The following is a 14,993-nucleotide window of genomic DNA, read 5'->3' as shown; positions in this document are numbered from 1 at the left end:
ACACTTCTTCAACTGCGACACATGAAAAGTGTCGTGGATCTATCTCAATTCCGCTGGCAACTCCAAACGGTAGGCCACCTGTCCTACCCTCACAATTTCACGAAAAGGCCCAACATACCAGGGCCCCAACTTGCCCCTCTTCCTGGATCGAATCACCCCTTTTCCAAGAGATACCTTCAGGAGTACGAAGTCGCTGACCTGAAACTCAAGCTCGGACCGGCGTCTATCTGCATAACTTTTCTATCGGCTCTAGGCGGTCAATAACCTCTGTTTAACCTGCTGAATCTGCTCTGTCGACTGAAGCACGATATCTGTACTGCCCACTACTCCCTGTAACCGAGAATTACCCAAGATGCAACTCTGCTCTAAATCTCAACGATCACTCGGCCCATAAGGGTTAGGAAACCATGAATCACCGGATCCCCGATCCAAAGCCCACCTTATCCATTTCGGGACGATTGAGAGACCCATTCTCACTCTCAGAGCAACTCTCACGAGTTCTCCTCTTGCAATAGCATACACATGCTGCACTAGCCCCAACGTACCTTTCTCTTCAATTACCTAGGGAAATCCGCTTGACGACCTTGCCACTACTCCATGTATCGCACATGCTCCGGATCTACTCGCAAGGACTCTCGGGTCCATGCATTACCTCTCCTCAGCAAATGAGGGTCCGACACCACCTCCTATGCAACAGCTCAAAGGGCGGCATACCAATGCACTAATGATGGCTGTTGATATGAGACAACTCAACCAAGGATAAATACGTACCGCGGCTTCCTCCGAAATCTAATACACATGCCCGAAGCATGTCTTCGAGCGTCTGAATCGTTCACTCTCTCTAAAGTGTCCTTAGATGCATCAGGATAAGCTCCTTTCTCATATTCCTCTTCAAGACTGAGTACCAGGTCAGCTTTTGGCTCCACAGCTGAGCCCCCAACATCACCCATATCATGATCCAAGTGTCCCACTAACTTCCTCCCCGTGACCACTATCCCGGCCCAGTGACACACAAGTCACGAAATCCTCTTTTCCTCATGCGAGAAAAATACAATCCAACCGAGGATCGTCTCAACTCAAATCTCTGGTTTCTGCTCCGCATATTCCCTGCGTATCTCCCCGCATCTCCTGACAGAGACGGAGACCCCCGTCTCGCCCCCGACTCAACATCCAAGCTCCAAGGAGTCAATACCAGGGCTACTCAAACCCAACTCTTCCACATCATGCACTGCTCGAAAAACATTCCAACATCAAAATTCTCTTGCCATCTAGTGAGTACTGCAACTCCACGCATCATCACAACACCCTCTGAGTAGGGAGTACTACGGCTCAAATATCCATCACAGACTCTGGAGGCAATCAACATAACAAATGCCCATCTTTGCGAAAATCCACTCTCTCAAATAATCTCCCTGGATGCCCATACTCGAAGGGCTCCCACTAGATTCACAGATACTTGATATGCCACACGTCGATTCAATTCAGGATTCACAAGTAACTCCGAAATAAAGATATCATACCCGGATATCTCAGAATACCCTAACAAAACATCACAAGATCCTGCCACAACCACTGATCTCCTGCCCCAAGCATCATATAGACACAATAATACATCTCCTCTGAACCCCATAATTAGATCTACATTTTTCCCACATTACAACTTCGGTGCATATAATTTCTCGATTGGAATACGAGAAAACGCTGACGCTACGAAATATGCTGATAATTCTCCGAAACTCTTTTTCCCGACGCTCAAGATCCAAACAAGGATACGCATACCGACACCGGGAGTTGGCCGCCCAATCATTCTCTATCTACTTGCAACAACACCAATCACCTGTCATGGATACATTCGTCCTCCTCCTCAAGTACTTCCCGCATTAACTCACTCTGACCCATTTCCTCGATCACCGACATCTCTGGTCTCATGATTTCTTACAGCATATCTCTATACTCCACTTATAACTACTCTTGACAAATCTTTGCTTTCTTACATACTGCACCCGGTTCTCCCCCACTTAGGGTTCGAACCATCACCAATTAGCACACAACCAACCCACGACTATTTTTCACCAGCGAAATTGCACCTGCTCCAGGAAAGTGCTACGCAACGCCCGATAATTCCTCCCTTAAGGAAATCAATCAACCCCCTATACCCTGAACCTCTGATTAACTCTCCAAGAACTTCTCATCACGACTGCCTCTAATCGTTCCAAATCCCATACCAATCTAACACTAAGCATCTCAACTGGTCAATAACATCCCTGGCTCATAGACTGCACCGCAAAATCATCGTTCCTCTCACCTCAACTCATCAACCAATGTTCCAACGCCGGAATTGTCCCAAGGACAGGGACCCACTCCCAACATAGACGAAAACTCTCTGCACTGCAAAACTCGACTGAACTCCCCACTGCTACCACTATAACACAACCTACTATTCTCAATTAGGTGTGGTGTGGTCCTCGACTACCTCAGTCCCAACTGACTGTCTGCTCCCGATAAGTCACTGCCTCGCGGCACTCCTGCTACCTGATACTCTGAGGAAATCATTATTGATAACGACCTGTAGGGTGTACTCCCAAATCCAAAACTGAAACATCAGGCCTCTCGTGTTTTGCACACGAACATAAATGGCACTACCCACCTAGAAGGTGACCTCTCCTCTATCGACTGATTGCTCGACTCAGACCGAAATTTTCCTCTCCCTTTAACTCCTTACCAAAATACTCTGATATGCACTCGCCTTTCCTCTCGAGGAACGCCTCTCCATACTCAATCAGGGTCTACAGGCCTAAAACCCCTAGCGTCCGATCTCTACCTCATCGATCATGACCGGATAACAAGATAATCACAAGCATCATTCACTACGAACCATGGTACTCATCCCATGACATCCCTTCTCAATATGCTCCGGTGTATGGTACCCAAACCATAGCTTCACTCCTCAACCTGCTCCGATGTATGGTACTCGAACCATAGCATCACTCCTCAATCTGCTCCGATGTATGGTACCTGAACCATAGCATCACTCCTCAACCTGCTCCGATGTATGGTACTCGAACCATAGCATCACTCCTCAATCTGCTCCGATGTATGGTACTCGAACCATAACATCACTCCTCAATCCGTTCCTTAGGACCTTCAGAATGCTCCCTGTATCAAGTATGGGTCCTCTGCTTTCAGTAGTACGGGCCCATACTACCTGCAAAATCTACCCATACTTTCCACACGGACCATCCCAGAGCTCCTAAGTAGCTGCTCGACCTGCTCTTTCACCAATCCCATCGCACGTGCCCGCTCTCCAGCGAAATCCTCTACTTTACCAGCGCACTCATCTGGCTAGGTTTACTCCCTAGTCTCTTCCGTCGTCCTCCCACTTCTTTGCTATCAGCTGCTGAAGAGCTCCTAATGATGTCAGCCATCTACCTCCTTAATATCGTCATACTCACTTAGTAGCTGACTCCCATCATCGACAGTTCCACAAAGCACAAAGTAAGAAGCATTCGAGCATCGAAGAATACATAGGACTCCTTATCTGTGATAACTCCACCTTCTCGGCTCATCCTCGGAAATACCACTGAACTATGTAACTCTACCCCTCGTGCGTTCTAACTGGATACTCTCACTCATCACATACTCAAAAGCATAACGCACATATAACAACAAACTCTAGGCTAAGGCATCACAAATCAGACCACTCTAGTCCTAAGATATGAAATACCTAGCCTGTCTCTAGCATGCAATAATATCTCATAAAGTGCATCATAGATATTTCATAACACAAAAGTAAGGGTATTTTGGGAAATCACCGTTTGGCTCTGGCTGATTGTACACACTGCTCTTTCTTGCTTTCTCTTTGAACTCTTATTCACTTTTAGAAAACTATTTATTTGAAAACGTTTTTTTACTTCCTCAGTTTGAGTCCAGATTTACCCGAAGGTGCATCCGAATCACTCAAACCAAGGCTCTAATACCAATTTGTAACACCGTAAATTTCAAGGAAAAATTTTCATTTAAAATAATCATTTTAATATTAAAACACTTGTTAAAAATCTCGTTCATAATTGAATTACAAAGCATAGTTTCATTTTCACTTGAATAGAAAACCAGGATCCTCCAAAATTTGACTCTTTCTCTGGTGTGTACAATCGAGCCAATGCCATCCCGTGTTACTGAAAGAACCTGAAAGCAACATAACACAAAACACTGTAAGCACGAAGCTTAGTGAGTTCCCCAATATACAACTTACGCATATACGCCTTTCCAGGCCCTGACCTTCCGGTCCACAACACAACCCGCCTTCCGGCCCTTAACATAATCGCCTTCCGGCCCGTAACATATTCGCCTTCCGGCCCATAACATATTGCCTTCCGGCCCATAACACATTGCCTTCCGGCCCATAAAACATACACAGCACATATAACAATTAACTTACCACATATAGCACATATATCACATATCATATCCGACCTTCCGGTCACGTAGCATATTGCCTTCCAGCCCATATAAACATACATAGCACGCATAGTAATTATTTTACCACATATAGCATGTATATCACATATCATATCCGACCTTCCGGTCACACAGTCAAACCTTTCCGGGTATAGTATAGTGAGAAGACTCACCTCGCGGCTACTAAAAGTTAGCAACTCCTGAAATCCCTCGTACTTGATCCGCCGAGCTACAAGCTCCCTATAACATCATATATCTCTTATTAATACTTTTATCTTCCACGTTAACTGACCCTAAGAAATCACACATGGGTCAACTCTGGTCAACGGTCCACGGTCAACTCGACCGGACTCGGCGAGTACTCTGGCGACTCGGTGAGTCTAGTCGTCCTCCAATCCTCTAAGGTTTCCCTTCTACTCGTCGAGTATCCTCCTTGACCCGACGAGTTACTCCTGGAAGAATCGCGGGGCCACCCCGACTCCACTCGCCGAGTCTGAGGAACAACTCGACGAGTCCCAGTTATTCTTCAAGCTACTCGCCGAGTCTGCTCATCTGACTCGGCGAGTCCATGCCATGCAGCCGCTCAAACTGCTCCCTAAGATCAGAACTGCTCTGACCATTCATAGGTCTGGCCTTCCTAGACTGATCCATTATGTATGGTCCTCATTTCGGTGCTCATGCTACACCCCAAGTCTTATAATTCACATGTTGACCTAAGGCATAAGGATTTCAATCCAAAACCTTCACCAATTCCCGAAATGCACAGACATGGGGGTATTCTGGACCTCCAAGGGTCCCAACACGGTGTTACAATCATTTGGGGGACTAGGGTAACATTCAATCTATCCACAAAAAGGGTTCCATAAACCCTAATCCTCTAAATACATCACCATAGCAGAGTATACCCGAATTCATACCTGAATAATGCACTCTCTGTGTCCCCAAACCTCAGAACGTGATTCCCTTGCTGTTCCTTTAGCCAAGCCCTTCTCTTCCTTGCACAACAACTCTTTCAAAATCACCAATTGCCTTTAGCCTTGCTCCAGATGCACACAATCAGTTTAGGGTTCCTCTCAGAAGGCTAAAACGAACAATGACGGCCAATAAGTCCTCTTTATACGTCCCAAACCTGAACGGCTAGGGTTTTCACTAAACAGCGCAGACTCGCCGAGTCCCTATCTGGACTCGTCGAGTCCAGTCGCGAACCCGCGACCAGGTCTGCGATCCTACTCGGCGAGTCTGGCTCCAACTCGCCGAGTCCCCCCTTAAAACACCCAAAAATATAATTTTAACAATACTTGGGATTCCGGGCTGTTACAGATAGGTTATAACAACAAATCAAGTCAAGTAATACTTACATTTTCATAAAATCGGGTGAAGAACGGTATGCTAGTTGAGAGAGAATAGCTTTGGTTCTTGAGTTAGGAAAAAGGGAAATGATAGAATGGAGAGTAAACTCATGGTTAAGGCATGAGTTTTCGGCCCTAAGAGAGTTCACGGCCCAAACTCTCTTTGTTTGGCCGTGAACACCAATTCAAGGTGTTGATCGTTCCATTACATTCCTGATTAACTAGAAGTCACTTCCTTTTATTCGGACGATTCATGAATAATTAATTAAAATACTCAAACGGAATTTAAACTGGCTATAAATTAGCATAAAGGCATGTAACTTCTAATTGAATTGTTGGATAGTAAAGTTTGTACGAATGAAAATTTTGGGTTGTCACAATTTTGTACTTCCTTTATTTGACCCCGTGATTGTTCCAGTTCCGTTTTCATCTACCACAAGTGCCAACTTCATCGCATGTCCCAACCCATGTGGTTGCAAGATCCGAACCGACTTGCGCAAGTTCGGTTTCAACCCCTTGATGAAAGTCCCCTCCAAAATTGACTCTTGATGCCCTCGAGATGTGCAACCATTAGTTCAAAACGTCCCCCGTATTCACAGGCCGATCCAATATGTCGTATGTCCAAAAAATGTTCTTTCAAACTACCCTCCTATGACACCTGGAAACATTCTAGCAACCTATTCTTTAAATCTTCCCAACACCGGAAAGGCATCAATGTGTCGCTCCATCTATACCATGCCAGTGCTGACCCTTCCAAACATTGGACTGTTGCACGTAGTCTCTCACCCGATGTTGCCAACCCTTGCATATCAAATAAACGTTCCACTTTATAAACCCACCCGTAAACATCTTCCCTTCAAATAGCATAATCTTGAGTTTTCTCAATCTGTAATCCACGTTTGGGACCCATTCCCCTCCATGTCCTAGGTTAGACCCAAAGTATGGTCCCATTCGAACAGGTTGTGTGGTCGGCTATTCTTCGATTCCCCAACCTTCCCCAATATATGCTCGAAATTTGGTGTTGCTTGATCCAAATTCTGGACGCATATTATACGGAGGAACCAAATACCCTTGTTCGTCATATTGAAGCGTTGACGTGATCCAGGGCAGTTGTGTTTAGATGATAGGGGTTTGTGGCCATCCTCCTGTTCCTAGGTGCTGGTGATTTGGAGGTGGCATCGAAAAATTCAAGGGTGGCAGCATTTGAATAATGGGTCGGTAGGTGGTGATGGGTGGTGGTAATGATTGGATGATTAGTGGCAGTTGCGTGACTGACGGTGGATCTGTGGCGGTAGCGGGTGGCGGTTGGGTGTTAGGTTGGGCCACCTTAATAAGGAGTGCCATAACTTTTGCATGGTGTTGATCAGCTAAGGTTTGGCGCCTTTCTGATTTAGTACTGATCTCTCCTAATTCCGCTCTATCATCTCAATCCGATCCCATGAGGAACTCTCTTCCAAGACCGAATCTTTATTCAAATTTCGGGCAACAATATCAGATCCGGTGTTGGGTTTCGGTGTCGTGCAGTAAACGATGTGAACAGTGTTCGGTGAACAGTAAATGATGTGAGTAGTGGTCGGTGAAAAATAATCGCGTGAACAGTACCTCCGATGAACAATTGTTGAGAACAATACTCCAGGAAAGTGCTTCGATACCAATTTTATATGAACTGATTAGAAAATAACTCAATCTTAGGTTAATGCTTAAAGAACAAAAGATAGGTGACTGATATTCGAGACTTAGCGGATCTCCAAATAAAAGAAAACGACTAACTAAAATTTTACCTCCCCATAGAAGAGTCGGCCCTAACCTATTTATTGACTCTCCTAACCTTATAAAAGGAAACTATATTCGTAAAGGGAAACCCTAACTGCATAAGGGAAGTAGAATTAACTAGATAAATACTAAATAATAAAGATACTTGAATAATCATAAATTACTAAACAACCCTCTGCTTTTTTTACACTTCTTATAGACCCAATCCCACTTATCCACTCGGTTCATATCAGAATGAGAGTGGATGCATCACTGTTGAATCTGATGAAGTGATCTTACATTATCAGAATTGGACGAAATATACACGACTTTTGTGAAATGGGTCCATTAGCAAAAACTCATAACTTTGTCATTACCTGAGGTGCTTTTAGCTATTCATTAGGAGCTTAAAATGATTTTTTTTGGAAAATTTATCATATTTGGTTAATTTTAATAATTAACTAAAGTTTTATCCCAATAAATTTTAATATGCCATGATTATGAAAATTAGCTTATCTTCTAAGCACTTCACTTTTCCTTTGTTTTTGAGACAAATTTTGAAGTTTATTAATAAAGATATGTTTTGGAGTTATCTTTTTGTTCTATGTGTTTGTATTGGTTGGTCGTTCAATCCGATTGTTTGGGTATGATAGGTATTTGATATCTCAGAGCAAATGTACGAATAGTTGAACAAATTCTTCATGGGCGTTGATCGGCTCGTGGTGGACAAGGTCTAAGGAATGATGGAGTCGATATGTGTGATCCATGTAATATAGAGATTGCATTCTTACAACGATAGATCCAAGAACTTGTTTTCTTTCATCAAATACTCATTGGGAGCGGAGACAATATCGGAAGCAGGCATTTGGGGCAATCGTTACAAGGTCCATTTTTTTTACCCAGAGGAGATCGTTGCGAAGGAGAATGCATTAACGATCAGTTGAAGAACATTGGTTGAATGTTTAGATTCCTAAGTTTACACGACATGTTTACCTTATTGAATTCATTGAATGATTAAGTATTGTTAAAGGATTGTTTGATTTGCAATACATACCGGAACACTTGAAGATGAAGTTGGTCGCCATCGGATTAAGGAAACACGCCTCTCTTCGATGGGAACATGTGAAGAAACAATGAAAACTAGCAGTAAAATCAAAGACTGTTAAGTGAAAAAAAAATGAAGAAATTTATGAAGAACAACTTTCTTCCTTAAAACCATCAATAAGAAGTTTTTTTTAGTATCAAAATTTGTACAAAAAAACCATGTTGGTCGAGGAAGCCATTCATGAGTTCGAAATATTATGCAATGTGATCCAGTGGAATAAGAAGAATCTGTTACTAGTCGATTTTTAGGGTGCTAAGACCCAAGAGCTCGGTTATTGTGAATATCCAGGATCTCGGATATTGTGAATATCCAGGATCTCGGATATTGGTCTTAATATAACTTTTTTGTCTGGATAATCATATAGGAGGGTAACCAAGTGTTACTTTTGTTTACAATTTGTCCTTTTTGTACACAATTTACCATTGAATTTGATTTGAAGTTTTCTTTAAACTAAAATATAAAAATCATACTTCCAAACAAATTATTTTGTTTAAATCGTGTTTTTTATTTTTATTTTTTTATTCTTTTTATTTTATATATATATATATATATATATATATATATATATATATATATATATATATATATATATATATATATATATATATATATATATATATATATATATATATATATATATTTTGTTAAAAGCTAAAGTTAAAACCCTCCAAAAACACACTAAAAAAAAACCCGCCTATCTAATAATCTTAATTTGTGGTCCGTGATAACTTAAATTGAAACAAATACGTCCCTTTTTCTAATTTTATTTAAGGATGTATACGGAAAACCTTTTCTTTTGAATAGTATAAATTTTAAAAACTTATAATATTCTGTGACCTACTTTTAATAAATTATATACAATATTCCCTTTTGTAATAATTTTTTTAAAGTTATAATCCAAAGTCACACCACTAACTTTTAGCTTGTCACGCACTAAATATTAACATTAACTTATTCACAATTCACACAACTAATGATATGTAAACTGCATATCCCATTTCCACGGGTCAAAAATCTCCTCCTAAAATTTTCCTTTTCACACAACTTTCATACAACACTCACACTACGTTTTAACGTTAAAAAGACCCTGAAAATTCATATTCCACACCACCCAAAACATCAAAATGTCAGACCAAATACCTTTCCATATACAGGAGGATATCATCAAAAGACTTCCTGTAAAACCATTGCTTCAGTTTAGATCTGTCTCAAAAGCATGGAAATCTTTGATCGACAGTTCTGGATTTATTGCAGCTCACAGTGCCCTCCACACTCATCCACAACATCTGCTTGTAAAATACGAAGATTTGGTAGAAAATGAAGATAAATATGTTTCTTTTATAGATGATGATACTTTGCTCCAACAGAGGTTTGTTCCCTTTGTTCCGTTGTCGGTTAAGTCACTCAGACATTCAAAAATAGTCGGTAGCGATCAAGGATTGTTGTGCTTGTATGGCTATCATTGGGGCCCGGGTAATTCGGATAGCAACCTTAATTGGTCATCGATTGTTCTTTGGAACCCTTCAGTTAGGAAATCGATTGTTGTTGATATGCCTTATATGTTGTGTTCAGGCGAAACAACAAGTGTTGGTTTTGGGGTTTGTCCTGTTGCTAATGACCCCAAGATTGTAGAGATTACACAACTTCGTTTTTGGGTTGATAAGGAAAGTGAAACTACCAAGCCATGGAAAGTAAAGGTCTATACGTTGAGCTCAGGAAAATGGAGAAATGTATCTACCAATCTGCCAAATAGGTCAATTCGAGTTAGATGGTTGCAGGTAGTTATTGATAGGTTTATCTATTGGTGTGCTTTCCACAAATCGACTACACATACTCGTAATCTAATCATGTCATTTGATATTACTGATGAGAATTTTAGAGTGGTTGACCTCCCTGATAGTTTAGCTGAGCACTCTCAAACAGAGTTATCGGTTTGTAAGCTAAGGGAGAGTCTTGCCATGCTTCAATATAGTATAGACATAGGTAAACATGTTTGTGTTGTTTGGATGATGGAGCATGGTGTTCAAAGATTGTTTACAAAACTATTCAGCATTAGTTCTCCACATGGGTCGATGACAATATTGGGATTTAGGAAGAGTGGCCAACCTATAATTGAAGTGAAAGATGATCTTTCTGAATTGAGTGACCTTGCTGTATATGAGCCCAATTCGGAAGTGGAGATGAACGATCTTGAAATTTGCGGAAGAAGCAATTTGTTCTCTGTGAATTCTTACATGGAAACGTTACTTTTGCTGGTTTAGTCTAACTGCAGTAGTTATTGACCTAAATCAAGGATTAAGATAATGAATGCATTGCAATGGCATGACTGTTGGAGCAGGCAATTCAGGATGGTGATATCGGCTAAATGTATATTGAAGTGGATAAAAAGTTAATGCAACGCATTACATTTATGTTCTTTGCGATAAATGTCTCTGACATTAATGATGATAGATCTCACATTTTTGTGAGCATTATGCATGCACGCTTACGTTGTTTAGAGTCGATTATAAATGTTTTGTTAACGAAACTGTTTATAGCTTTTCCCACTGAAAGGAATTTACCCCAAACTATATCTACTTAATATTAAAACCATTATCGTTAATATTGTGTTTTACGAGTTGATTTATCTTTTATCATTCTAAACAATGCAAATGACCACGTTGAAAGATTCTTTTCCATACATCAACTTTATAAAATATTCCCAAAATGGAGATGGAAGTGGACAGTGACTTATTTCTTATCACCACAAGAATAAAGGTCTTTAATGACATACAAACTATGAATGCACTAGATTTATGACATGTATAAGTAAGTGTCGTAAAACACTGTCATTTAATATAAAATTTGAATGATATACGACACACATGTTTGCACATCCTAAAAATTGTTATCGTTTTATAACTTATTTTAGTTAACGCAAGTCCTACTACCTATCCGCAAAAGGAAATCCTGCAATATTAGAAAACCCCGCCTACCTCCGTTTTATTCTATCTTTCATGGATGATGGACTCTCTTGTCTCCTCTCATGTCTCTTCATTCCGTTCTCTCATATCTCCCGTTCCATCCATGCCTTTGTCTCCTCCCATCACCCACCTCCACTGTCTTCGACCCTCATCACCTCTTGTGTCCACACTCTCAATAAATATTATCACCATGAGTGCATATGGGTATCAATCTATCCATTAAAAATTTTTATAGACACCACTATGGGAAGAAAAGGAATCGAACTATGGCATGTTCAACATCATGGAAGTTATCATTATTCTTTGTAAGTGTTCCTCAATTTGTTTTTGTCTATTGATGTTAATACACAAATTGATCTTGGTGGCATGTCATATTTGATGAATCAAAATATGTCATGTATTTCTAAACCACAACAACCATTAAACCTATACACATGTACAACTTTCTCACCCTTTCCAAGAAACCCAATCGAAGCCTTAAAAAACCCGGATTGGAAGAGTGCCATACTCGATGCGTTCCATGCTCTTATAGATAACAAGACATGGAAATTAGTACCTCAGAAGTTAGGAATAAATATTTTTACGATTATTTGGATTTTTAGTAATAAAACATGGCCAGATGGATCATTAAATAGTAAAAAGCATGTTTAGTTTGTGATGGAAGATCACAAGTAGTTGGCATGGACCGTGGTGAAACATTCAGTCCGGTGATGAAGTTGGAAATGATACACATTTTTCTAGTATAGTACTATCTCAGTCTTGGCCTATCCACCAATTTTCTAAGAAGAACATATTTCTTCACGAAAACCTACATAAGATGGTTTACATACATCGTCCTATGGGTTATGTGACACAAAAATGCCCGATTATGTGTGTATGTTGAAGAAGTCATTATATGGATTAAATCAAGTACCATGGCCATGGAACAAAAGATTTGTAAACTATGCTTATGGTATGTGATTTTATCACACCTTTACCGACCGTTGGTGGAAATGCAAAGTGGTGACGGTACATAGATTACCCAAATCATAGAGCGCAAACCATAACTATCTATTGAACGAAACATATATGTATTCAAGCTGAAATCCTTCATTGTCTTGATCTTTATTCTATCCTAGGAACACATGCGATTTTTGAAAATATCAACCTAATGTTGGTGAGTGCACAAATTTTGAGTTGAACGTATATTAAACACTTTTTAGAAACCTTTCTATAAATTTTTATGATTCTTAAATTCTTGTTTTCCTATATTTTATTGTATCACCTCTTTAATTATTATCTTTTTAAGATATTCTACAAATCCTATCTTATTATCTCTATAGGATGCTTTACAATTCCTAATTTACTATATTTGTAGGATATTTACCGATCCTAACTTATTATCTTTTTAGGATGTTTTACTAATCCTAATTTACTATTGTGACAACCCCAAATCCATTCCCGTTAGAAACCCTATTTTCACTAACGGAATGCGTCATTATATGTTATTTCTCGGTATTGTTCGGGTCGTCAATAAATAAATATTTAGTTAATTATATGTTCCGGTATTATCATGAGTAATTATAACTTGCAAATGCTAACCCCGTTTAACTAAATAAAGTTATATTACTTTTCAACCACTTCACCCGGGTAAAAAGTTTTAACCCCGTTAAACTTTAGCATCGGGTAGCCGTGTATCGGGTACAATACCCGAGACATATAAAAACGCTTGAACACTACAATTGAACTCTTTTACCACACTTTCACCTCTCTCTCACTACTTTCTCTCTCTAGACCCGAAATCGACTCCAAATCCGCAAATTTCCGACTTCCAAATGTAAGGATTCATCCCCTAACTTAATCTAAACATACTTTACTGCCTTTAGAGTCCAAAATCATAAGAATCAAGGACCAAAAAGGAGTTTACGGCCTAAGAAGCTTCATAGGCCGTAAACCCCCAAAATCATGCCAAAAACTTTGTTTTTCCTTCCTTTAAGCTTATGGACTAGTTAAGGCATAAACCTAGGGGACTTTGGACACTAAAACACAAGGATTTGACATGTAAAAATGAGTTTACAGCCCAAGCATGTGCTTAGGGCGTAAACACCTCAAACACCCCAAAAACACTTGTTTAATGTCCCAAAAACTCATCTAGGGTGTTTGGCAATTTAGACTTGACAACAAGGAAGGCTTAAATGCATCAAACAACATCATTTGATGGCAAAAAGAGGAGTTTACAGCCAAGGCTAAGCTTGGGCCGTAAACACCCATATTTTTGTGTCAAACAAGTCCCAAAACCCCTCAAATGCATGTAAGGATTTTAGCTAAGGCCTTTGGAAGAGTGTTGTACCATTAAACTTCACATTTGAGCACAAAATGACGAGTTTACGGCCAAGGATGTTCTTGGGCCGTAAACTCCCCAAAAATGTATGCCAAATTGTCCCAAACTCACTATAGGGCCTTCTAGGATTTATCTAAGGTGTATGAGACCATGTTGTACCATTAAAACATACATCTTGAAGGGTTTAATTGAGTTTACGGCCCAAGAACAAGTCTTGGCCGTAAAATCCCCAAAAATGTCACAAATTATGATGTTTAATCCCTTCTAATAGTCCAAGACACATACCATTAAATTAAGGAAGTGAAATAAGGCCCTAATCATACATTTTGGAGTGTCACAAGAGTTTACGGCCAATCCTAGGGGGCTTACGGCCGTAAACTCCCAAAGGATGGCCTTTGGACCATAAACTCCAAGGGAGTGAGCTCGTGGACCCTCCCGTAAATCATTCATGACTTTGTACCACTCCCGGGAACCCTTTTTAGGCCTTAAAACCCCGAAAACGATGCTAGAATGTCCAAATACTACAATGAAAAGCATAAGATGATTAACTTCTTGTAAAATACATATTTCATATGACATTAGGGTCCTAGGAGGTGCTCAAGTGGTTATTGGGTACCAAACGCTCAATCGACACTTTTACCCGATTTACCCGATTCACCCGATTTCCGCGATTTCAGGTGAGTTCATACCCCTTAAATGAACCTTTCAAATGTTTTATATGTTTTAGGGGGGAGATACAAGTTGAATATACATGTTTATGAAAAGTTATACAAGACTATTTTTCAGATTATAGAATTAATCACGTGTGATTCACAACCCGTAGTTCAAATCACATGTGATTTATCACTATGCTTTATAAATAAATCAATTGTTTTCAAAACTATTTTGGATAAACAAACAAGTTCTAAATGTTTCTTTTGTACAACACTTTTGTTTAATAAAACTCCTCATAAGAATGTATGTAACATCCCGAAATATCAAGAGTAGAGTTGAAGGGCTAAAAGAGTAAATTGGGAAAGAGTGACTCGGTGAGTCCATGTGCGGAC

At 40.0% G+C, this 14,993-nt stretch overlaps 1 protein-coding gene across 1 annotated transcript; it reads left to right on the top strand.

The window, feature by feature from the left end:
- Nucleotides 1-9,690: 9,690 nt before the first annotated feature.
- Nucleotides 9,691-11,221, top strand: LOC145028771 (F-box protein CPR1-like). The gene has a single exon (XM_078977511.1). It carries the CDS (start codon nucleotides 9,789-9,791, stop codon nucleotides 10,923-10,925), a length of 1,137 nt encoding a protein of 378 aa, XP_078833637.1. The 5' UTR covers nucleotides 9,691-9,788; the 3' UTR covers nucleotides 10,926-11,221.
- The last annotated feature ends 3,772 nt before the right edge of the window (nucleotides 11,222-14,993 follow it).

This window comes from Lactuca saligna, chromosome 2 (assembly GCF_052625555.1).
Source record: "Lactuca saligna cultivar CGN05327 chromosome 2, ASM5262555v1, whole genome shotgun sequence".
Lineage (NCBI taxonomy): Eukaryota > Viridiplantae > Streptophyta > Magnoliopsida > Asterales > Asteraceae > Lactuca > Lactuca saligna.
The sequence above is the reverse complement of the archived record's forward strand: the minus strand, read 5'-3'. Positions and strand labels throughout refer to the sequence as shown.

What these genes read in the sequence shown, in the direction of transcription:
- LOC145028771 (XM_078977511.1), top strand. Translation starts at nt 9,789, where the DNA reads ATGTCAGACCAAATACCTTTCCATATACAGGAGGATATCATCAAAAGA.